The 27,272-nt window shown below is 36.3% G+C and overlaps 1 protein-coding gene across 1 annotated transcript in view; it reads left to right on the top strand.

Moving 5' to 3' along the window:
- The window catches only part of RPS6KA6 (ribosomal protein S6 kinase A6), a 326,190-nt gene that overhangs the window by 193,041 nt on the left and 105,877 nt on the right, over positions 1-27,272 (top strand). The window contains exons 8-11 of the mRNA XM_037821825.1: positions 15,145-15,287; positions 17,614-17,684; positions 17,927-18,015; positions 18,758-18,816. Of these exons, the coding sequence (XP_037677753.1) occupies positions 15,145-15,287; positions 17,614-17,684; positions 17,927-18,015; positions 18,758-18,816 (362 nt within the window). The remainder of the gene's footprint in view (positions 1-15,144; positions 15,288-17,613; positions 17,685-17,926; positions 18,016-18,757; positions 18,817-27,272) is intronic.

The raw sequence follows: 27,272 nt of genomic DNA, 5'->3' as shown, positions 1-27,272 counted from the left end.
ACAACATTCAGAGTCTCATTCTCATGGAAACGTCATACATCCTACTGAAAACTGGGCCTGTTTAGACTGGGAATATCTGATTGGGGTCAACCATATCTGGGGAGACACTCACAAAAAGGTTACATAGAGTCAGGGAAAGAACCAGAAAAATAAGAGGTGAAAAACTCTGATCAACTAAACAACTATATTAGAGGTCTAGAATAAGTTGAACTGAATGCCAAAGAACAGATAGAGAAAAAAGCCAACCAACAAGAAAACCCTAGATAATAGAATGAAAATGAGGTCCAGAATAAAGTAATCAAGAAAATCAGATGCCTAGACATCTAAAATAACAACCCATACTAGGAAACATGAAAATATGGACCAGCCAAAGGAGCAAACTAGCAGTCAACTGAGATACAGGAATTGAAATAATTAATTAAAGATGTTCAAACAAATCCCCTAAGCCAAATTCATGAGCTGAAGGAAAATGTGGCAAAAGAGATGAAGGATATAAAGAAGACACTGGATTACAACAAAGAAGAATTTGTAAACTTGAGAAAACAAATGGGAGAACTTATGGCAATGAAAGTCATAATAGAAGAAATGAAAAACACAATGGGGATGCACAACAGCAGATTTGAAGAGGCAGAAGAAAGGATCAGTGAAGTGGAAGACAGGACATTTGAAATCATATGCCCAAAAGAACAGATAGAGAAAAGAATGGAAAAATAAAAGTAGGGTCTTAGACAGCTGAATGACAAAAAGAAGCACATGAATATACATGTTATGGATGTCCCAGAAGGAGAAGAGAAGGGAAAATGGATAGAAAGAATGATAGAAGTAATAATCACAGAAAATTTCCCAGCTCTTATGAAAGACATGAAATTACAGATTCAAGAAGTGCAGCATACAACAAACAGAATAGATCCCAATAGACTTACTCCAAGACACTTACAGATCAGATTGTCCAATGTCAAAGATAAAGAGAGAATTCTGAATGCAGAAAGAGAAAAGTGATCCATCATATACAAGGGATGCTTGATATGAGTATGTACAGATTTCTTCATGGAAACCATGTAGGCAAGAAGGCAGTGGGATGATATATTTAAGATACTGAAAGAGAAAAACTGCCAACCAAGAATTCTATATCTGGCAAAACTGCCCTTCAAAAATGAGGGAGAGACAGAAGATGATGGCATACAGAGGAGTGGAAGCTAGTCAGTCCCCCAGAACAACTAATAAACAACCAGGAACAAATAGTAAATAATCTGGAATAACAGCAGGGGGACAACCATGACCATCCACTCATCATACACCAACCTGAATTGGGAGGAATGCCCGAGATCACAGCATAAAATCTGTAAGTAAAAACTGCAGATCCAAGCCAGGAGCCCCATTCCCCAGTGGCCCAAACTGCAAAGCCTCACTGTGCTAGAGAGCAGCACTCTCCCAAACTGCAAAGCCTCAATGTAGTAGAGAGCAGCACTCTCCAAGCAAGCAAGCAAATATAGCTGGGCTGAGCTCCAACTGGGGTTTTAATTAGCAAATATGGACTGCTCAATACAAGCTATGAATCCCCAAGAAGCAGACAGAAGCTTTTGATGAAGACTGACCTTGGAGAGCCAGAGAACCTCTCTAGGTGGGAGGGGGAGCCCAGAGGACTGGGTCCTGTCTCAGGCCAATGGGTGAAACTGAAGGGGGCCACAGACTGACCCTGAAGGGGGTCTTTCTGTCCCTTTTTTGGCTCAGTGGAGAAAACCTCAGCCATTTTCAATTCCCAGCACTCAGACACAGACAAGGGTGGAGATAGCAGAGTCAGAGACTTTTCAAATGCAAATGACCTCTCCCCAGGAGGTATATCTTCCCTAAGAGGAAAGAGGTGGTGCCAAGCTCTACTACCCACATTCCATTGAGAACCAGACCCCATAGTCTGGGGAAAACTGCCATGGGCCACACCTCCTTACACCAGTCAGGAGTGACACGCTGACAGGTGCCACCTGCTGTGCAGAGAAGCAGTGACATGAGAGCTCACAGTATGTACCAATCTTCTAAGACACACCCTCAGGGAGACCTGAAACTATTGTCTCTTTCCAAGACCTGAGCCATTCTGGTCTAAGAAATCCTGATTGGGGTAACCAAGGAGGCAAGATGCCTAGACAATAGAAAACTACAGCCTACACTAGGAGGGGTGAAGTTATGGCCCAGTCAAAGGAACAAACTTACACTTCAACTGAGATACAGGAATTTAAATAACTAGGGCTGGATAAATTCAGAAAGTTTATGGAAGACATGGCAAAAGAGATGAAGCATATAGTGAAAACACTGGGCATACATAATGTAGAAATGAAAAGTTCAAAAAAAAAACTGAGAATCTATGGAAATGAAAGGCACAACACATGAGATGAAGGACACAATGGAGAAATACAACAGCAGATCTCAAGAGTTAGAGGAAAACACTCAGGAATTGGAGAACAAGGCACCTGAAAGCCTACACACAAAAGAACAGATAGAGAAAAGAATAGAAAAATATGAGCAATGTCTCTGGGAACTTAAGGACAAAATGAAATGCAGGAATGTACATGTCATTGGTGTCCTAGGAGGAGAAGAGAAGGGAAAAGGGACAGAAGCAATATTAGAGGAAACAGTCAATAAAAATTTCCCATCTCTTATGAAAGACATAAAATTATGGATCCAAGAAGTGCAGCATATCCCAAACAGAGTAGATCTGAATAGGCATACACCAAGACACTTAATAATCAGATTATCAAACATTAAAGATAAAAAGAGAGTCCTGAAAGCAGCAAGAGAAAAGAGATCCATCGCTTATATCCATCAAAGGAAGCTTAATAAGACTATGTGCAGATTTCTCAATAGAAACAATGGAGGCAAGAAGGAAGTGGGGTGATATATTCAAGATATTTAAAGAGAAAAACCACCAACCAAGAATCCCATATCCAGCAAAACTGTCCTTCCAATATGAAGGAGAGCTTAAAATATTCTCTGACAAACAGACAATGGCAGAGTTTGTGAACAAGATACCTGGTCTATAGGAAAACCTAAAGGGAGCAGTACAGACAGAAAGGAAAAGACAGGAGTGAGAGTTTTGGAACACAATATTGGGAGATAGTACCACAGTAATGTAAGTACACTGAACAAAGATAACTGTGAATATGGTTGAAAGAGGAAGGTTAGGAGCATGTGGGACACCAGAAGGAAAGAGGAAAGATAAAGACTGGGACTGTATAACTCAGTGAAACCTAGGGTGCTCAATGATTGTGATAAAAGGTACAAATATGTTTTTACATGAGGGAGAACAAATGAATGTCAACAATGCAAGATCTTAAAAATGGGGTGGGAATGGGGAAAAATAACAGTCAATGCAAACTAGAGACTATAGTTAACAGAAACATTGCATTATGTTTCCTTTAATATAACATAAGCAATATACCAAAGCTGGATGCATATGGGGGGACATAGGGGAAGGGTATGGGACTCTTGGTATTGGTGCTGTTGTCTGACTCTTTATTCTACTTTAGATTAATGCTGTCTTCCCTTTTGTAGCTTCCTAGCTGTTATGTTTTTTCCTCTCACTTTCTTTTTTCTTTTTCTCCTGTATCTCTGCCTCTTTGACTCTTCCTCCACCTTTGTGGAAGAAATGGAGATGCCCTTATACAGATAGTGGTGATGGTGGTGAATACATAAATATGTGACTGTAGAGGGAAACATCAGTTGTTTACTTAGGATGGAATATATGGTGTGTGAACAAAACCGTCTTAAAAAATGGGCTGATGAAACCTTGAGGGCACTATATTGAGTGAAATAAGCCAGACACATAAGGACAAATATTCCAAGGTCTCACTGATGTGAACTAATTACAATATGTAAACTCATAGACAGGAAATGTAAGTTATCAGGATATAGAATGGGAGCAGTTGCTTATTATGAGCAGAATGTTCAACTAGGTGAACTTAAACATTTGGAAATGGACAGAGGAGATGGTAGCATATTGTGGAAATAACTAATAGTGCTGAATGGTGTGTGATGGTGGTGGAAAGGGGAAGCTCAGAGTCATGTATGTCACCTGCAGGAAATTTGGAGGTCAAAGATGGGAATATATAAAGCAGTGAATTGTGTGGTGGACAATGTCCATGACTAATTGTACAAATATTAGAAATCTCTCTCATGAACTAGAACAAATGTGTGACACTATAACTAGAAGTTAATAATACATGGGCATATAGGAAAAAATATATATTTATTGCAAACTATATACTGTAATTAGTAGTATTTTAACTTTTTTCATCAACAGTAGCAAATGTACTATACCAATACTATGAATAAATAATGGAAGGGGGGTGGTTGGGGATATGGGAGGATTTGAGTTTCCTTTTTTGTGTGTGTCTTTATTTCTTTCTTGAGTAATGAAAATGTTCTAAAAATTGAAAAAAATATAACTGTGGTTATGGATGCACAGCTGTATGATGGTCTCATGGGCAATTGATTGTACACTTTGGATGCTTGGATAATTTTATGGTATGTGAACAATCTCAATAAAAAACACCTTTTGCTGAATGCAAAATTAAAAAAAGGGGGAGATTAAAGTATTTTTTAACAGACACAGAGAGAGTTTGTGAATATGAGACTGGCACTACAAGATATGATAAAGGGAGTGCTGCTGGCTGATAGGAAAAGACAGGAGAGGGAGGTTTGGAGAAGAATGTAGAAATGAGCACTATCAGGATGAGTAAAAGGAGAGAGAAAAAATAAGATATGACATAAAAAATCTGAAAGACAAAATAGTAGAAGAAAGTACTGACCTTACAGTAATAACACTAAATGTTAATAGATTAAACTCCTCAATAAAAAAAACATAGACTGACAGAATAGATTAAAAACAGGATCCATCTATATGCTGTCTACAAGAAACTCACTTTAGACACAAGCACAAAAATAGACTGAAAGTCAATGGTTGAAAAAAGATATTTTAAGTAAAGAAACAGAAGAAAGTGGGAGTAGCTATACTAATAACAGAAAAATTAGACTTCAAAAGGTAAAGAATGGCAAGAGAAAAAGAAGGACACTATGTTTTAATAAAAGGGTCAATTCATCAAGAAAACATAAAAATCATAAATATTTATGCACCAAACTAGAGTGCCCAAAAATACATGAGGAAAACACTGAGAACACTGAAGGGAGATGTAGATACCTCTACAATAATAGTTGGAGACTTTAATACACCATTATCATCAACAGATAGAACATCTAGACACAGTATCAGTAAGGAAACATAGATGTTGAATTTTATGATAAATGAATTGACTTGAAAGATATTTATAGAACACTACACCACACAAGAGCAGGATACACATTTTTCTCAAGTGCTCATGGATCATTCTCGAGTATAGACCATGTGTTGGGTGACAAAGCAAGTCTCGACAAATTTAAAAACATTGATATTATAAAAAACACTTTCTCAGATCATAATGGAATGAAGTTGGAAATCAATAACAGGCAGAAGGTCACAAAATTCACAAATATATGAAGGCAAAACAACACACTCTTAGACAACCTGTGGAAAAAGGAAGAAATTATGAGAAATTAGTAAATACCTGAGGGAAACCACAGTGAAAACGCAGCATATCAAAATAATGGGATGCAGCAAAGGTGGTGCTGAGAAGGAAATTTGTTGCCCTAAACACCTACATTAATGTGAGAGAGTAAAAATCGGAATTAACTGTTCACCTGGAGGAATTAGAGAAAGAAGAGCAAACAAACCTCAAAGAAAAGAGATGGAAAGAAATAACAAAGATTATAGCAGAAATAAATTAAATTGAGAACAGGAAAACAATAGAATCAACAAAACCAGAAGTTGATTATTTGAGGAAATCAATAAAATTGATGGACCTTTAGCTAGGTGAACAAAAGAGAACAAGAAAGAGGGAGGGACAGAGGGAGGGAGAGAGAGAGAGAGGAGAGACAGAGAGGATGCACATAAGTGCAATCAGAAATGTGAAAGGGGAAATAACTACTGTCCATGCAGAAATAAAGTAGATAATGAGAAGATACTTTGAGCAAATATATGCTAATAAACTGGACAACTTATACAAAATGGACAACTTCTTAGTAAAGCATGAACAATCAACATTGATTCAAGGAGAAATAGCCTCAACAAACCAATCGCAAGTAAAGGGATTGAGTCAGTTATCAGAAAACTCCCCAAAATGCCCAGGACCAGATTGCTTCACATGTAAATTTTACCAAGCATTCCAGAAAGTAGTAGTACCAATCCTGCTCAAAATCATTGAAATAGTTGAAGAGGAGGGAAAGCTACCTAACTCATTCTATGAAGCCGACATCACCTAATACCAAAGACAGACAAAGATACTACAAAAAAGATTATATACCAATCTCTGTAGTGAATACAGATGCAAATATCCTTAACAAAATACTCACAAATTGAATCCAGCAGCATCTTCCAAGAATTACACACCACAGCCATGTGGCATATATTCCAGTTATGCAAGGCTGGTTCAATACAAGAAAATCAATTAATGTAATACACCACATCAGTAAATCAAAGTGGAAGAACCACATAATTGACTCAATCTATGCAGAAATGGCATTTGACAAAATTCAACAATGTTTCTGGATGAAAACAATTCAGAGGATGAGAATAGAAGGGAACTTTATCAATATGTAAAAGGCAATACATGAAAAAACCACGGCTAGCATCATACTCAATGGGGAATGACTGAAAGCTTTCCCTCTAAGATCAGGAACAAGAAAGGGATGCCCACTGTCACCATTGTTATTTAACATTGTGATGGAAGTCCTAGCTAGAGCAATTAGGCAAGAAAAAGAAATAAAAGTCATCCAAATTGGAGAGGAAGAAGTAAAACTTTCACTGTTTGCAGATAACATGAATCTATATGTAGAAAATCCAGAACAATCTACAGCAAATCTACTAGAGCTAATCAGTGAATACAGCAAAGTGGCAGGCTACAAGATCAACATGCAAAAATCAGTAGTGTTCCCATAGGTAACTAATGAGCAACAAGAGGAGGAATCAAGAAAAAATTCCATTTACAGTAGTAACCAAAAGAATCAAGTATTTAGGAATAAACTTAACCAAGACCACGAAAGACCTATACACATAAAACTATAGAAAACTGCTAAAAGAAATCAAACAGGACCTAAAAAATGGAAGAACATACTTTGTTCATGGATTGAAAGAGGAAATATAGTTAAGATGTCAATACTACATAAACTGATTTATAGATTCAATGCAATACCTTAAGATCCAAACAACTTACTTTGCAAAAATAGAAAAACCAATAACCAAATTTATTAGGAAGGGCAATGTTCCCCAAATAGCCAAAAATATTTTGAGAAAGAGGAAGGAAGTGGGAGGTCACACACTACCTACCTTTGAAGGTATTACAAAGCTACAGTGGTCAAAACAGCATGGTTCTGGCATAAGCATAGATATACTGACCAATGGAATTGAATTGAGTATTCAGAAATAGACCCTCACATCTCTGGAAAACTGATCTTTGATAAGGCTTTGAAGCTGAAGCATCTGGGACAAAGCATCTTCAATAAATGATATTTGGAGAACAGAATATCTATATCCAAAAGAATGAAAGGATGCCTTTATTATATTGAAAAGTTCCCATCTATTCCTATCTTCTGAATTGTTTTCATCAAGAAAGGATGTTGAATTTTGTCAGATGCCTTTTCTGTATAGATCCTGATGATCTCACACATTATACAAAAAATAACTCAAAATGTATCAAATACCTAAACATTAGCACTAAGACCATAAGATTCTTAGAAGAAAATGTAAGGCAATATCTGAAATATCTTTTGGTAGGAGGTGGTTTCCTAGACCTTATACCCAAAGCACAAGCAACCAAAGAAGAAATATATAAATGGGTTCTCCTAAAAATTGAATGCTTTTATACATCAAAGGGCTTTGTCAGAAAAGTAAAAAGGCAGCCTACATAATGGGAGACATTATTTGGAAACCACATATCAGATAAGGGTTTAATATCCCAAATATATAAAGGGGTCCTACAACTCAACAACAGAAAGGCAAACAACCCAATTTAAAAATGGTCAAAAGACATGGACAGACAATTTTCTGAAGAGGAAATACAAATGGCTCAAAAACATGTGAATAGATGCTCAACTTCACTGGATATTAGGGAAATGAAAATCAAAACCTCAGTGAGATATCATCTCACTCTGCTTAGAATGGCCTGTATAAAAAAAAAAAACAGAATTACAAGTGCTCTAGAGGATGTGCAGAAACAAGCACATTTATTTGCTGTTGATGGGAATGTAGATTGGTGCAGACACTCCAGCAGCCAGTGTAGTGGTTCCTCAGGAAGTTAAGTATAGATTTGCCATATGATCCAGCAATTCCATATCTAGGTGTATAGTCAGAGGAACAGAAAGCTAAGACATGAACAGACATTTTTAAACAGATGTTTATAGCAGCATTATTCATGAATGCCAAGAAATGGAAACAGCCCAAATGTCCATCAGTTGATGAGTGGATAAACTGTGATATATATGTAGGATGGAATATTACACAGCTGTAAGAGAGAACAAAGTCACAGAACATATAGTAATGTGGATGAGCCTTGAGGATTGAAAGAGGGTGGAGATCACACATTTGATGCTGAAGGAGTATAGAATGGTCCTCAAGATGGATTATGTAGTTCCAGAAATGGATAGCATAATATTTTGTGATGGTAGCACAATGTTGTAAATACACTGAATAAAGATGTCTGTGAGTAAAACTGAAAGAGGAGGGCTATGGGCACTTATGACACCACAAGGAAAGATAAACAATAAAGACTGGAAGTGTATAACTTACTAAAACCTAGAGTGATCAATGATTGTGATTAAATATAAAAATATGAAAATGTTTTTACATGTGGAAGATCAAATGAATGTCAACTTTGCAAGCTGTTCAAAAAAGGATGGTAGTGGGGGAAAATATAATCAAAGCAAACTGGAGACTATGGTTAACAGTAACATAACATGCTTCCATTAAATGTAGCAAAAGCAATATACCAAAGCTAAATGTGTATGAGAGAGGGATATAAGGGAGGGATATTGTATTCTTGGTAGTGGTGTCATTGTCTGACCTTATAATTATATTAAAGTGTATGGTGTTTTTTTATTCCATTTTCTATTCTTTTTTTAAAAAAATTTCATAGTAATGAATATGTTCAAGTGCTGATTGTGGTGATCAATGCACAACTATATTATGATACTGTGAATAATTGCTTGTACACTGTGGATGATTGTATGATATGTGAATGTATCTCTATATAATTATAGGGAAAAATATAAACAGGGATACAAGTGCTGGTGAAAACATGGACAGAGGCACAGTAATAAACTACCTATTTACTGTTGGTGGGGAAGGAGAATGGTGTAGCCTATCTGGAGGAGAGTGTGCTGTTTCCATAAGAAGCTAAGAATGTGGGTGCCATAATGTCCTGCATCCTCTTTGTGGGGTATATACTTGGAAGATCTGAGAGCATGGAAATTAATGGACATTTGTACACTGGTGTTTATGGAGGCAGTATTCATGATTTGCAATGGATGAAGGTGGCCTAAGGGTATATCAACTGATGAACAGAATGGTGAACTGTGGTGTATGTGTACACTGGAATACTGAGCAACTGCAAGAAGGAGTGAACCTGTGAGACACACAATGAGGTGAATGGATCTTGGGGACAGCATTTTGAGTGAAGTACACCAGAAATGAAAAGACAAACATTACAATGCCTCACCAATATGGACTAACTATAACGTGTAAATTCTGAGAATTGAATCTTAGAACACAGCTTATCAGGGGAGCACTTGTTGTAATGGTCCCTAGATTGTAAGCTCTTACAATGTCATATCTATTCCTTAGTTGTAATGGCTATCTCCAAATTCTAAGATGCTGAGCTTTTTGTATATAACTCGGTCAGTTTCTGGAACTTTGGGTATCTGTGTGACACCTGAAACTCAAGAGTTAGAGCTTGGTAGCTATGAATGTTGGCATTACCACATACAGCAACTGTTAAGCTGAAAAAGTCCAGACTTCAGTAACTTAACTGAAGCAGATCTCATTAGGACTAAGGCAAATCAGGCCAAAGGGTAAAGGATGATATTGACTGTGTTTGAAAATTTCATCTTCTATGTGAGACCAAGGGAAGAAATGTTTATTTGCTGCAGGATATATATTTTCTGCATCTCACTAAATAATTTAACTTGTATGATCAGTTTATTCAAACACCATAATTACATAGAACTTTGAAGAGGAAGTGAGATCTGGTATTTTGGTATAGGGTATTGTGAAATACTGATACATCCCAAAGTAATTTGGGCAGGGTATAAAAATATATTTATAGGGCCCCCCTGTGGAACTGGCAAAAATGCAGAAATGTTGGATGCCCCCACCTGGGTTTTTATTGATATTCTCACAAATACCGAGGACTAACATTTTAGTAGGGCAAGGCTTCAATCTTGGGGCTTGCCCTTATGAAGGTCGTTACTGCAAAGGAGAGGCTAAGTCTACTTATAATTGTGCCTAAGGTTCTCCCCCAGAGAACTTCTTTGTTGCTCATATGTTGCCCTCTCTCTCTCTCTAAGCCCACTTGGCAGGTGAACTCACTGCCCTCCCCCCTACATGGGACATGACTCCCAGGGTTGTAAATCTCTCTGGCAACACAGGACATGACTCCTGGGGATGAGCCTGGACCTGGCATCATGGGATTGAGAAAATCTTCTTGACCAAAAGGGCAAAGTAAAATGAAACAGAATAAAGTTTCAGTGGCTGAGAGATCTCAAATGGAGTTGAGAGGTCACTCTGGAGGGCAGTCTTATGTGCTATATAGATATCTATTTTTAGGTTTCAGTGTATTGGAATAGCTGGAAGGAAATACACTAAACTGTCAAACTGCAATGCAGTAGCCTTGATTCTTGAAGATGATTGTATAACTATGTAGCTTACATGGTGTGACAATGTGATTGTGAAAACCTTGTGGCTCACATTCCCTTTATCCAAGGTATGAACAGATGAGTAGAAAAATCAGGACAAAAACTAAATGAAAAATTGGGTGGGATGGGTGGGTGGAATGATTTGGGTGTTATTTTTTTACTTTTATTTTTTATTCTTATTTTCCTTCTTTTTTGGAGTAATGAAAATGTTCAAAAACTGATTGTGGTGATGAATGCACAACTATATGATGGAACTGTGAGCAGTTGATTGTACACCATGGATGATTGTATGGTATGTGAATATATCTCAATAAAACAGATTTAAGAAAATAAACAATCTTGTAATGAATTTTTAATGTGAAATAAGTCATAATAATGGAAGAATGCAAATAAAATCCTTATTATGATACTGTTCAACATTGGTAACATTGTTTTTAACCAAAACTGCTAAAGCATTCAGCTTTAGATCACCAATTGCTACATCCCAGATTTCAAGGAACTCAAAAACACAATCTCTTAACAGTTTCTCAAATGCAACTATTCCTCAAGATAATCTGCCAAAAAGAGATAATCATGAATGTATAATGCCATGTTTGATCATAAGCAAGCTGTCCCTGCAACAAGAATAAATCAAAACAATTCAACTGTTTCATGCAGCTATATGGGAAGTTCTTTCTTATCATGGTTTTCCCTGGTCTCCCTGTTCCCTTAGGAAGGATGAGCTTATCATTTGGTTTTAAATCAGAAGATCGATTTTCTGGTTTCCTTTTGTTACAAAGTAGAGGGCATGAGGACTCTGAGTCCTGAATTGACCTAAATCAAAAGACTTAAAAACTCAGGCTAGCCTAAATTAATTCACTGTGTGGACTGATATGACTACTTGAATGTTAGCAAAAGTTACTTTGCTTTTCAAAGTAAAATTAAAATTCTGGTTACAAAAACAGAAATTTATGGTGGTGGGATCAACATATAATTTGTTACACTGTATAATAAATATTAGGTTATTTGTTTCCCTCACCAGATTGTGAAGTCTTTAAGGACAGGAATGGAAAGGAAGGGAACTGAATCTTCTTTACCTCTTACAACTTAAACACTTAATAGGGTGGCTAATACATATACAAAACATTAGGGAGCAATTAGGTGCTAAAATTGTGTCATGACAAAAAGTTCTGGAACTAGAGAATAGTGACAATTGTACAATAATGTGAATATACTTAATGCCACTGAATTGTACACTTTAAAATGATTAAAATGGCAAATTTTATGTTATCTTTATTTTAATTGTTCTGTTGAGATCTTCTATTTGTTCTTGAGTCAGTTTAGGTAGTTTGAGTATTTCTAGGAATTTGTCTATTTCTTCTAAGTTGTCTACTGTGTTGGTATACAATTTTTCCTAATATCCTCTCATATTCTTTTATTTCTGTAAGGTCAATAATAATGTCCCCCCTTTCATTTGTGATTTTTTTTATTTGTGTCATTTTTTATTTTTTTAAGTCCCTCTATAGGTTTGCCAATTTTATTGATCTTTTCAAAGAAACAACTTTTGGTTTCATTGATTTGCTATTGTTTTTACTCTGTTTCATTTATCTGTTCTCTAATCTTTGCTATTTCTTTCCTTCTGTTAACTTTGGGTTTGGTTTGCTCTTATTTACTGGTTCCTTCAGCTGTGAAGTTAGATAACTGGTTTGAGATCTTTCTCTTTTTTCATGTAAGAATTTAGATCTATACATTTGCCTCTCAGAGGTGCCTTCGCTCAATGTATTTCCTAATTTCCCTTTTGATTTCTTCTCTTTGAACCATTGGTGACTTAAGAATGTGTTGTTTAATTTCCATATATGTATGTATTTTTCAGAGCTCTCTCTCTCACTGAATTCTAGCTTCATTCCATTGTGGTCAGGAAGGATACTTTGTGTGTTTTCAGTATATTTATTGAGACTTTTTTATGATCAAACATGTGGTCTGTCATGGAGAATTATCCATGTGCACTTGAGAAGGAGTTTTACTCTGCTGCAGTTGGATGAAATGTTCTATATATGTCTAGTAGGTTTAGTTGGTTTATTGTATTGCTCAAGTCTTCTATTTCCTTATTGGTCTTCTGTCTGGATGTTCTATCTATAAATGAAAGACGTGTATTGCAGTCTCCTACTATTAATGTAGAAACATCTATTTCCCCCTTCAAATATGTTACTTTTTTCTTTTGGCTTTCAGAATACTCTATATTTGGCATTCAGCAGTTAGATTATAATGTTGCTTCATGTGTGTCTATTGGTAACTTGTTTAGAGTTTGTTGTGCTTCTTGAATACATATATTCATGTTTTTATTTAAATTTTGGAGGTTTTCAGCCATTATTTCTTTGAATATTTTCTCTGCCACTTTCTTTCCTTCTTCTCCTTCTGGGACTTCACAATGCAAAGATTGGTATGCCTGATGGTGTCTCACAGATCTTTCAGGCTTTGTTGAATTTTCTTCATTCTTTTTTCTTTATGCTTCTCAGATTGAATGGTTTCACTTTTCTTATCTTCAAACTCACTGATTCTTTCTTCTGCCAGCTTCGTTCTACAATTTAACCTCTCTAGGGAAATTTTTTATTTCTGTTGCCATGGTCTTCATCTCTGTTTGGTTCCTTTTTATGATTTCTATCTCTTTATTGATATTCTCTTTGTGTCCATCTATTGCTTTCCTGATTTCCTTTAGTTCTTTTTCCTTTGTTTTCCCTTAGCTCTTTGAGAATATTTAGGACCACTTAAAAAAAAATCTTTGTTATGTACCATTTCTGGTCCTCCTTGTTTATGGTCTCTGTTCCTGATCTTTGCATGTGCCTTCACTTCCTGTTTCTTTGTATATTTTGTAATCTCTTATTGTATCTTGGACAGTTTCATATTTTTATATGTTATCTTTGGAATTTTTACTCTGAGGTTTCTGTTCCTTAAGCTTGTATCCAGTTAGTGTTATGACAGAGATTTCTCTGAATGCCAGGAACTAACCAAATAAACCAAGAAAAGGAAAAAAAAATTAAAACACCTTTCTCAGTCTTTGCAGATTGACTTATGTGAATGCTCTCTTCCAGCTCTTGGCCATCTTAATAATGAATTTAGAGAACAGCCAGTGGCAAATGTTTAGGGGCCTTCTAATCATTTCTGTGCCTGCATCTTGTCCTTGGCATGGAATGCAAATGTCCTTTTTCTTCTAGGAAGCAATATTTGCTTACTGTATGTACCAAAGCTGGCACTCCTTGCCCAAGGCAGCTGTTATTTGTTTGTCCTTCTACCACATTCTGTAGGAGAGCTCTGTGAGTTGTCTCTACATTCAGGGCATGCTCTGGGATAGAAATCCTGCAATGCATATCTTTGTTCTGTCCTTCATGTTGCTCCCAGGCATTGACACAGACATACTTGAACTCTAGTATGCACACAAAGTTTACTCTCTTCCCTCCTAATTTGGGTTCAGGAACCTGCACGGGGTGCTGGTGGCTCTGTGCTGAGTTGGTGAGGGGATGGGGGAGGGGACAGCAAAGACACTATAAGATTTTCTTATTGTTTTTAAGTTGTCTTTTTCTTGATTTTGTGCTCACCCTTTTTCTGCAATCCTTTAAATGTTTTCTGGAACTGTGTCAAAGATGTTTGTGCCAGTCTTTGCTGGTTGTACAAAGCTTCTATGGGGGTAGGGATCCCTTGAGCATCTTACTGTGCCATCTTGATCCTAGATTGACTTTTGTATGTTGATGCCTTTCAAGTCCTTAAACAATAATGAAAGCTTGCCAAAACGAAAGTAAAATTTGCTTTTTAAATATTTTAACAAATGTAATTGCTATCTCTGTTTCATCCTAGTCTATTTTTAAAATTAGATCCATATGAGAGACTTGATTTGATTGTTGTCCCCTCAAAATCATTGTATTATATTCTGGTACAGACCTGAAAGCATATATTTTAAGGAGGAGATTTAATGGAGCAATCTTTCAGTACTCTTAAAGAGCTCCATTATGAATCCCCATTATTGCTGCTTTCCATTATTGGTCTCACAGGAGATTCCTTAAGTGTAATTGTAGGCCATCCATGAGTAAGTTATGAAGTTTAATATATTAATTTGTTTCTTTTGGTGTTCTCTATTTTCTGAAGTTCTTCAGATATATATTTTTTATAACATGGTTATTATAGATTTTGGACTCAGCAAGGAGTCAGTAGATCAAGAAAAGAAGGCCTACTCATTTTGTGGTACAGTAGAGTACATGGCTCCTGAAGTAATAAATAGGAGAGGCCATTCCCAGAGTGCCGACTGGTGGTCATATGGTGTACTTATGGTAAGTAGCATTATTTTTCTTAATTATACCAACATATAATTAATATTATTTAGAATTTTAATTTAACTTCCTACTTAAATACTGCATGTTTAGGGATGTGTCAGGTGCAAAAAGTGTTCTGATAATTCATGGTTATCATTAAAATACTTGTGAACAGCTAACTGTTATACAATAAACATTAGGATTTTGGTGTTTTGATTTATTTTAAAGTTGCCAGGTAAAAAGGTGAATGGCAGCATTGTGATATAGACTTTGAATTTGAAAACTTAGTAAAAGATGTCAGATTCTAGATTTCAGAATGCTCAGTTTAACAGTTATACTGAGTTTCAATTAGCTGTCACAATATTTAGCACCTTGCCATATACTGTCTTATTGTCAAATTGTTTCAAGCATACCCCTAGGAAGATTGTAAGCCTTTTAAGAACAGGAATCTTGTCATATACTACTTTTCCTCTCAGTCAGTACTTAGCATAGTGGGCATTTAAGTAGTTGCTTAACAATTATTGACTAAATTGTTATGAATTTGGTGTGCAAATTCTAATTTGCATTAGTAAATAGGATGATAAATGAATAGCTATTGAGACTGATACAATTTGCTTTTGAAGATCAGGGAAGAACTCATATACATTGATGTAAGAAAAAAGATTCCTTGAAGGAGGTGGAACTGAAATTAGGTCATTAAGGATGGATGAAATTTAAATAGTTACATGTCAAGAAGTAGAGTTGTGTATAAGCAAGTGCTTAGAGAACAAATTTGGCTGGAGCAATGGAGTATGAGGGTGAAGGTGGAGTTAATGAGGCTATAAGCCTTTATAAGCATCTGCATACTATTATCTAGGTAGTAGGAAGCTATTATCAATTCTTAAAAAGGATGGTGATTACAGAAAAAATTGTGTTTTAGGAAGATTATCCTTGGCAGCATTATTTAAATTGATTGAAAATGTACAGAAACTGGAAACTGGGAGACCAACAAGATGTCCTTACAAGACAGTTTTAAGTTTATAGAATAAAAAGGAGGAAGTCTTAAAGGCATTTCAAAGAAAATGGTGACTAACCTTAGTAGCATTAAATGTCAGGATTAAGTAGAGAGGAAAGGTCAAAGATAGATACTTCTAGTTTTTATGAATTGTGGGCCATTGACATAATGGTAGGACAATAGAAAAGAGACAACTGGGAAGAATAGCTGGTTTTGGAGGTAGGGAAATAATTTATTTTTTTAACAAGTTGAATTTAAGGTAATAGAAGTTATATTGAAGATTAGTGGTTAACCCCTGGGTGGTGATAAATTAGGGGAAGCAATGGAGAGAGAATCAGAATCATTTAATCTTAAAAATATATATGTATTTTCCCACTCAGCTACTAATTTGGACTTTCTTTGAAAAGTGTGATTTTGATACACTGTAATTCCCTTCTTTATCACCCTGCCACTCCCACCTCTACCCCTCTACTCCCTAGTTGAGATCTATTACTGTAGGTTTGGGAGGGAAAACTGGAGCTTGCAAGAGACTGAGACTGAAAGAGCATATTTGTGAGTCATCAGGGTACAAAAGAAAGTTGAATGGATATGCTAAGTAAGGTCCTGAGTTCAGATAAATGAGCAAAGGACTGAAGCCAAAGCCATTATTGAATCTTAAGTTTGAGGCTTTAAACCATATTAGGGATATAGAAACTTTTCTCTTTAATGAAATAAAAATGTTAATTTTTAGACTTGATTTTTATGCCATTATTTAATTTTCTTGTTATCTGCATTGCAATTAATTCTCTTTGGGAAATTGTTTTCCTTATGCTATGTACAACAGTCTCAATTTTTCCTTTTATAAAGTTATTGGCATGTGGTGCATGTGTGTGTGTGTGTGGGGGGGGTGGGTTTAGCTGCTTCTCACACCTAACTTTTTTTGTTTCTGTTTTGGGGGAGTGAGGGGAATAGTTAAATCTGTCTTAGGCATGTATGAATTTGGAATGGTTGGGTGCTTATATTTTCTTTCCCTTTATTATTAAACGTTTGCTTTAAAAGTATATCTTTGTTTTAAAAGAAAAATGCCTTTTGTCTATTTCCAAATTGCTTTGGCTTTGGGAACTTAGCCAAATTAGATAGAACTGAAAAATATTGGCTATAGCTTACATATACAGTGGAGCTACATATAGTGGGAGAACAAGAAGTGTATTTCCTTCAATGACCTAATTTTCTGGTCCCATTTTGACCCACCATCATGTAGCTCCTGCTTGATTTGATGATCATGTATTATGTCTCAACTTTTTCCTAAAGCATTTTATTATATATTCTAAGTTGCACTAAATGGACTGTTGTGGTTATGTTTTGTTTTAGTTTGAAATGCTTACTGGTACTCTGCCATTTCAAGGGAAAGACAGAAATGAGACCATGAATATGATTTTGAAGTAAGTGTAAACAGTATTTTTTTCTTTTGCAGGGAATAAAATACTTGTTTTCAATTTTAATCAACTTGTGGTTATAAATTTATACAGAAGAACATTTTCTATGCTGTCTTGCTTCCTTCTCTTACCATATAGGGGACACTAATTGCCCTTGTGAAGGAACACTATTTTTTTTTTTGAGATTTTTCAACTTACAAGTATGGCTAGATTGTTTGAATGAAATTTTATAAAATCCTGTTTTCCAGAGCAAAACTTGGAATGCCTCAGTTTCTTAGTGCTGAAGCACAAAGTCTTCTAAGGATGTTATTCAAAAGGAACCCAGCAAATAGATTGGGTATTGTTACTTTTCTTAGCTTTTTTTAATGATAGCAATATACTGCATATTTTAGGGAAATAATTATGTCTTTAAGTTTTCTGGTTTAAGTGCAGTAAACTTGGCTATGTACATGACTAAGAAATGGAGTGGTCTAGTTAATCAAAACTTCTGTTTAACATATATTATTATGTAAATCATATATGGATTGCCTCTTTTGAATGAATTCACAGAATTTTCTATCAGTAATCCTTTTAGATATTTGAAGGTAATTATTTTGCCCCCCACCCCAGGGACAAAATGTTTTTCAAGGTAAATATGTCTCCATACTTCCCATTACTTGACCATTTTCTGGTAGCATTTCCCTGCATCCAGATGTGATCTGTTAACCTATCTATGTCCTGGTGTTAAAATTTCTAGGTCACTTTATTCCTCTATGCTTTGTAATTTGGCATACAGATATGAGCTCATAAGTATTGAAATAACAATGAATGAAGCTACTTAAAGTTTAATGTTATGTTGAACATAATTTTGATTTGAATTGAGGTGCTTCAGTATCTCATAATATCCTATTGCTCCACAATGAACATCAGGATTTTTTTAATCATTGTAAAGTGAAAGGACCAGTTAATAAAATGCCAGATAAGAAATCATAGACTTTTCACTGTAAGGAACCTGTGAAATGTGTATACTCAAAGCCTGGATGCCAGGTAGCAAGATAAAAAAAAAATCATACCGGTAAAAATTATTTTCATTTTGTTAGGTTCAGAAGGAGTTGAAGAAATCAAGAGACATCTCTTCTTTGCAAATATTGACTGGAATGTAAGTTTAGTAGAACATTTGTTATTGATGGATTTTATCATCCTATGAAACAAAAACTAAAGAGTAAATGATAATATATGGACTTTGCTGATAAACTCAAGCCTTTTGTTTTATATTTAGTGTGAGATTTTTATAAGTGCAGTGTATCCATGGATATTTGAACCAGTGAATCCATGGATAATTTTTGGTAAATATTTTGTTTTTCATTTATATGTTAAGTATGGTTAATATTATGCCCCTATTCTGGAATGGGGAATGTGAGGGAGGAACAGAGAGGAAAAAAAAGGAAGAATTATAGGACAGATTTTTATAGGAAATGAAATGTAAAGAATCTAAGGTGTTACTTAATTTCAAACTGTTCTTTGTCATGTATTATTTATTAAGAAAAGAGTATCTATCTACAGATATTTCACTAAATCATAAGAGGAAACATGACACAAATGTAAAATTCTGCTAAGTCCCTTTATAACAATTTTTAAATTTAGTCTTATCCCACAAACCAATAAACTTTTCTTAGAAAAACTGACTTTTTGTTGTTTGTTTTACAGTACAGCTTTATATATATTATGTATTATCAATCATTATGCTTAATCATTTTTATTATCTAGTTCTGGTATTGGTATTGATTTTTTTTTTCAAAAAGAAAAGCATCTTTATTTGATTTCTAGTACAGAAGTAGCTACTAGTTCAGTGGAGATGTTGCACAGTATGTAATAACTGCCTTTGACCCTCATAAGTTTTTTTTTTTTTTTTTGGAGTTTGAAGAATTTTTTTTTAAATTCAGTTTTATTGAGATATAGTCACATGCCATACAATCATCCATGGTGTACAATCAGCTGTTCACAGTACCATCTTATAGTTGTGCATTCATCACCCCAATATATTTTTGAACATTTTTCTTACACTACAAAGAATCAGAATAAGAATAAAAAGTAAAAATAAAAAAAGAACACCCAAATTACCCCCCCATCCCACCCTATTTTTCATTTAGGTTTTGTCCCCATTTTTCTACTCATCTATCCATACACTGGATAAAGGGAGTGAGATCCACAGGGTTTTCACAATCACACTGTCACCCCTTGTAAGCTACATTGTTATACAATTGTCTTCAAAAGTCAAGCCTACTGGATTGGAGTTTGGTAGTTTCAGGTATTTACTTCTAGCTATTCCAATATATTAAAATCTAAAATGTGTTATCTATATAGTGCATAAGAATGTCCACCAGAGTGACCTCTCAACTCCATTTGAAATCTCTCAGCCACTAAAACTATTTTGTCTCATTTTGCATCCCCCTTTTGGTCAAGAAGATGTACTCAATCCCATGATGCCAGTTCCAGATTCATCCCTGGGCGTCATATCCTGCATTGCCAGAGAGATTTACACCCCTAGGAGTCAGGTCCCATGTAGGGGGGAGGGCAGTGAGATCACCCAACAAGGTGGCTTAATTAGAGAGAGAGGACCACATCTGAGCAACAAAGAGGCACTCAGGGGGAGACTCTTAGGCACAATTATAAGCAGGTTTAGCCTCTCCTCTCATAAGTGTTTTTGACTTAAAGTCTATTTTATCTGATATTAGAATAGCTACCCCAGCTATCTTTTGGTTACTACTTGTGTTTTAGTTTCCTAGGCTGCTCAAAGACTATACCATGAAGTGGGTTAGCTTTAAACAATGGGAATTTATTCACTTACAGTTGTGAGGCCAAGAAACATGTCTAAATCAAGGCATCATCAAGGTGATGCTTTCCTCCTGAAGACCAGCTGTTGTAAATCCTTGGCTCCTTTCACACATCATCAAGCATATGGTGGCATCTTCTGGTCTCTCCTTGCTCTTCTGAGTTTTGTGGTTTCAGCTTCTTGTGTCCATGGTTTTCTTTCTGTCTCTCTGAATTCATCCCATTTATAAAAGACTCTGGTTACTGGAGTCCTTTTTAAACTCATCCTGAATAAGCTGGGTCACCCGTTAACTGAAATAGTCTCATCGAAAGTCATGCTTATGATGGCTTTACACCCATAGGAACAGATTAGATTTTAAAAGCATGTTTTTCTGGGGTACATGCAACTTCAAACTACCACAACTTGCATGGTGTATTTTTTTTCTATGCCTTCATTTTCAGCTTAACTTGTATGTCTTAATTTAAGGTGAGGCTCTTGCAGACAAAATATAGTTGGGTCATGCGTTTTAATCCATTTTGCCAATCTCTGCCTTTTGATGGGAGAGTTTTATCCATTTACATTTAAAGTCACTACTGATAAAGAGGACTTTCTTCTGCCATTTTGTGATTTAGCCTTTGCATATCTTATACCTTTTTTGTCCTTCAATTATTCAGTTAATGCCTGCTTTTGTATTTATTTGATTTTTTGCATTGTACCATATTGAGTGTCTTTTATTCTCTATCTGGATACATTTTTCATCTCTTTTGTTTGTGGTTACCATGGGGTTAAAATTTAACATCCTAAATATATAGCAATCATATTTGGTTTGATACCAACTTAACTTCAGTAGCATACAAATATACTTTTCCTATACCCATCTGTTCCCCCACCATTTTTTTATATTTGTTACCACTTATATCTTTATACACTGTATGTTCAAAACCATAGATTTATGATTACTTTTTATGTTCTTATATTTTAGCACCTTTAGGAAGTAAGAACTGGAGTTACATACCAAACAATACACTACAATAACCCAAATGGTTACCTTTACTACAGGTCTTTATTTCTTTATCCTGCTCTGAACCACTGTCTAGTGTCCTTTCTTTTCAGTCTAAAGAATTCCTTGTAGCACAGGTCTAGTGGTGGTGAGTTCCATCAGCTTTTGTTTATCTGGGAATATCTTAATCTCTCCTAAATTTTTGAAAGTGTTGCTGGATATAAGATTCTTGGTTGCCAGTTGTTTTCTTTGATCACTTGAAGTATTTCATCCCACTGTCTTCTTGCCTCCATGGATTCTGATGAGAAATTGGCACTCAGTCTAGGACTGCCTTGTACATAACACATTGATTTTCTTTTGCAGCTTTCAAAACTCTCTCCTTGTCCCTTGCATTCAATAGTGTGATCAATGTAAGACAGGATGTGTTTTCTTCAGATTTATCCAGTTTGCTATTCTCTGGACTTCTTGGATGTGCATATTCACATCTTTTGCTAAGTTTGGGGAGTTCTGTGTAATTACTTTATTAAATATTCCTTCTGTCCCTTTCTTCTCCTTCTGGGACTTTCATAATGCATATATTGGTATGCTTGATGGGTCTCAGAATTATCTTTGGCTATTTTTACTTTTCATAATTCTCTTTTCTTTCTGCTCCTCAGCCTGACTCATTTCAAGTGTCTTGTCTTCAAGTTCACCTATTTTTCTTCTGTCAACTCCAATCTGCTCTTAAAACCTTCCTGGGAATTTTTTCATTTCAGTTATTTGGTCTTCAACTACAGTAGTTTGGTTTTGTTCTTTTTAAAAAAAATTTTTTCTTTACTAAGATTCTCATATTGCTCATTCATTGTTTTCCTGATATCCTTTAGTTATTTCTCTGTATTTTTACTCATCTCCTTGAGCATTTTTAAAATCATTTTTAAAAGGCTTTGTTCAGTATGTCCACATACTTTCTTCTTCATTGTTGTTTTCTGGATTTTTAATCTCTTGTGTAGATGGCCCATCATTTCTGGTTTCTTTGTCTCATACTGTTTTGTTGCACACTGTACACTGTAATATTTGTAAATGTTAACCTTGAGATTCATTCCCTTAGATTTCTATTTTTTGATTTTGTAACCAGCTGGTGATAAGACAGAGATTTTTTTTGAGCTTCAGCCCCCCACTCAGGAAAGTCCTTCCATGGCAAATGCAGAGTACAGGGTTTTCCCTGTCTTTCTGGGCCTGTGTCTTGTCTTGGAATTTTGCTTGTCAGTGGTTTTGGAGTTCCCCTGTTAACAGAAGTTTGGTTGTCCCCTCTGTTTCCTGGAAGACAGACCTCCATCTCCAGGGCTTTTGAAGCTGGCAAGCCTTTTCCCCATACTGTCTGCCTCTATACACTCTTTTTGTTGTCTCAAACTGCTTTTTTCTGGAGGGCAAATGCTCCAGAGGACTTTTCCAATTCAGTCTTTGCCAGACAAAACAGGTCCAGGGACCTACCAATAAGGTGCAGACCAGCTCCAAAGTACCCTGGGGTGGGGATCAGACACAAGAGTGTCTTTCACGGCTTCCCAAAGCTGAACTTTCTTGGCCTTCCCAGCAAATACATCCCTTCACCTAACTGTCCCCACTGCCCTGAGGAAGCATAGTCTTTTAGTCTCCTCTCACCCAGGCTTTATCCAGGGCATGTTGAAATAATAGCTGCCCTCTGAGCTGGGACCTCAGCAATCCAAAGTCACTAATCAAAAGCCATGATCAGTGATGGGCCATGCCCACCCCTGGTCTTGGAGAAGAAGATTTTTACATCCCTTTCTGTCAACAGTGAGCTATCCAGGGGCTGGATCCCATGGCAGCCTGCAGCAAAAGTGGGGAGTGGGTAAAAGTAGTTGCCATGTGGAGAGAGGACTTTAGTGTTCTTTACTGTAATTTATCAGCCTCTTGCTCCCGCTCTTCTCTAGATGCTGTACAGTGTTCTTCTCACCTATGAAGTTTCAAAATAGTAGTTTCAAACAGTTCCTGCCTGTTTAATAGTTGTTCTGGTTGAAGGACTTAATCCTGGAGCTCCCTATTCCATCTACCCACAATCCTCTTAAATCAGTTGTTTTTTTTTTTTCCTGCCACATATGCAAACATTTATTAGACACACTTTTATCCAGCAATTAGGAACAGAAATAAACTGACCATGGCTTTGTCCTTTCAGGTGCTCTAACCACACTTTGAAGGAAATGTCTGCTAGGGTGAGCTCCACAATCTAGAGCCAGGATTCAGTTAACCTTAAGGCTTTAGGCAACTAGAATCCTTTGACATTGTGGCTGGACACAAGACCCTTTCAGACTCTAGCCTCAGATTCCATTAGAAATGTGAAATGTATAGGGCCCAGTAGATTCTCAAATCAGTCTTTTAAATGTAATTTTATTGAAATATTTTCACATACCATACAATCATCCAAAGTTTAAAACAGTTGTTCACAGTTTTATCATATAGTTGTACATTCAACACCACAATCAATTTTTGAACATTTTTATCACTCCAAAAAATAAAAATGAAAATAAAGAAATAAAAGTAAAAGAGAACACTCAAAGATTACCATACCCCTCCTCCCCCCTCATTTACTTTTCTTAATTGACGTATATTCATATGCCACACAATCATCCAGAGTGTAAAACAGTTGTTCACAGTATCATCAGATAGTTGTGCATTCATCACCACAGTCAATTTTTGAACATTTTCATTACTCTGAAAAATAAAAATAAGAATGAAAGTAAAAGTAAAAAAGAACACTATAAACATCCCATATCCCCATCCTCCATAATAGTAATTTATTTTTGTCCCCAGTTTTTCTACTGATTTGCCCATATACTAGGTAAAGGGAATGTGACCCATAAGGTTTTCACAATCACACGGTCACACCATATAAGCTATATAGTTATATGGTCACCTTCAAGAATCAAGGATACTGGATTGCAATACAGCAATTTCAGATATTTCCTTCTAACTATTCTAATAAACTAAAAAAACTAAAAAAATTATATCTATATAACATATAAGAGTTACTTCCAGAATGACCTCTCAACTCCATTTGAAATCTCTCAGCCATTGAAACTTTATTTTGTTTCAATTCTCCTACCTCTTTTGGTCCAAAAGTCTTTCCCAATCACACAATGCAAGGTCCAGGCTCATTCCTGGAAGTCATGTTCCACATTGCCAGGGAGATTCATACCTCTGGGAGTCATGTCCCATATTGGGGGGGCAATGGGTTTACCTGCCTGGTTGTCTTAGAGAGAGAGGCCACATCTGAGCAACAAAAGAGGCCCTATGGGGGTAACTCCTAGGCACAATTATGAGTAAGATTAGCCTCTCCTTTGCAGTATCAAGCTTTTGTGAGGGCAAGCCCCATGATCGAGGGCTTGGCCTACAAAGCTGGTGGTCCCCAGTGCTTGCAAGAATACCAGGATTTCCCCCACTGGGGAAGTTTAATATTTCCACATTTTTCCATAGTCCCTCAAGGGAGCTTTGTAAATACTTTTTATTCTCTGCCCAAATTACTCTGGGTTGTATTGGGACTTCATGCTAACCTGTACAAACAACAAGGTCTCACTCCCTAGTCAAAGTTCTATGTAATTATGGCATTTGAGTAAACTGACCATACAAGTTATATTATATTGTGTGCTACAGAAAATATAGGCTTAGCACCATATAACCATCTCTTTCTTTGGTCCCATACAGAAGTCAGAGTTTTAAAACACAGTTAGTATCATCCTGTACCCTTTAGTTGGGTCTACCCCATCTCAACAAAGTCCATTTCATTTATGTCACCAAAGTCTGATCTCCTTTTCAGCCTCTTTAGCAGTTGGTTCATAGGACAATGCTGACACTCACAACTACTGAATTCTGGCTCTGAGTCTCAGGTGCCACACAGACACCCAAGGTTCCAGGGACTGACCATATCACACACAAACAGCTCAGAATCTCAAACTGTTACAATGCATGAATAAATGTGACTGCTGTAAGAGCTTACAATCTAGTAACCTTTATATAAGCATTCCCCTTATAGCCCATGTTCCAAGATTCAACTCTCAGAGTTTACACATTGTTATTAGTCTATATTAGTGAGGCATTATAGTGTTTGTCTTTTCATTTCTGGTTTATTTCACTCAACATACTGTCCTCACAGTCCATTCACTTCATTGCATACCTCATAACTTCATGCTTTCTTGTTGCTCGCTCATGGAAACACATTCTTATATTTGTACATGTAATCACACACATTGACCACTCTAAGTTTCAATAAGTTATACAGTCCCAGTCTTTGTCTTCTAACTTTCCTTCTGGTGTCATCCAGACCCCTAACATTCCTCTTTCTACCATATTCACAGTCATCTTTTCTCAGTGCACTTACAATATTGTGCTATCATCACACAGTATTGTGCTATCCATTTCTATATCTATACAATCAATCCTCTAGAACTTTCTATACTCCTTCAACATCAAATGTCCAATCTCTACCTGCTTTCTATCTCCTGATATCTTCATTTCTACATGCTTCTGCAAACCCCTCTCTCTTGTCTTTTCCTATCTGTCTGTAGCACTCCCTTTAGTATTTCCTATAGAGGAGGTCTCCTGTTCACAAACTCTCTCAGTGTCTGTTTATCTGTAAATATTTTAAACTCTCCCTCATTTTTGGAGGACAGTTTGGCCAGATATAGGATTCTTGATTAGCAGTTTTTCTCTTTCAGTGTCTTGAATATGTCATACTGCCTTCTCACCTCCATGGTTTCTGCTGAGAGATCCATACTTAGTCTTATTGAGCTTCCCTTGTACGTGATGGATTGCTTTTCTCTTGCTGCTTTCAGAATTCTCTTTGTCCTTAACATGTGAAAATATGATTAGTAAGTGTCTTGGAGCAGGTCTATTTGAATCAATTCTGTTTGGGGAATGCTGTGCTTCTTGGACCTGTAATTTTATGTCTTTCATAAGAGTTGGGAATTTTTCATTGATTATTTCCTCTATTATTCCTTCTGCCACTTTTCCCTTCTCTTCTCCTTCTGGGACACCTATAACATGTATATTAAGCACTTAATGTTGTCATTCAGTTCCCTGAGACCCTGCTCATATTTTTCCATTCTTTTCCCTATCTGTTCCTTTGTGTGCAGGATTTCAGGTGTCCTGTCCCACATCTCACTGACCTTTTCTTCTGCCTCTCCAAGTCTGCTGTTATATGTCACCATTGTGATTTTCATCTCTTCTATTGTGTCTTTCATTCCCATAAGTTCTACCATTTATTTTTTCAAGCTTACAAATTCTTCCTTATGGTCACCCACTGTCTCTTTATATCCTTTATCTCTTTTGTCACATTCTCTCTTACCTCATTGATTTGATTTAAAAGATTTGTTTGAACATCTATAATTAGTTGTTTCAACTCCTGAATCTCAGTTGAAATCTTAGTTTCTTCCTTTGACTGGGCCATATCTTCCTGTCTCCTGATGTGGCTTGTGATTTTCTGCTGTCTTGGCATGTGGTTTTATTGATTGGTTTGCTCTAGAGGTTGTTTTCTCTCTTTTGCATAAGATTTTCTTGTTGGTTGACTTTGATCTCTATTTTTTCTTGTTTCTCTCCATGGCCAGTTGTTTGATTGACCCTGCCCCCAAGTCTTCTCCCCAAAATCAGGTGCCCAGCATGGCCTGACACAGGGTTGGGAGTTAAGCACTAGGCACCCCAGCAAATTCACTGTGTGTGGTAATAAAAATCTCCTGGCTTCCAGTGGTATTCTGTTTTCCACTGGCCAGGAAAACCTGGGTATGTTTTGGGTCCATGCTTTAACAGTTGGGTCTTC

Source organism: Choloepus didactylus, chromosome X, assembly GCF_015220235.1.
Source record: "Choloepus didactylus isolate mChoDid1 chromosome X, mChoDid1.pri, whole genome shotgun sequence".
Classification (NCBI taxonomy): domain Eukaryota; kingdom Metazoa; phylum Chordata; class Mammalia; order Pilosa; family Megalonychidae; genus Choloepus; species Choloepus didactylus.
Note: the sequence above shows the minus strand (reverse complement) of the source record. Positions and strands in the feature narration are given on the sequence as shown.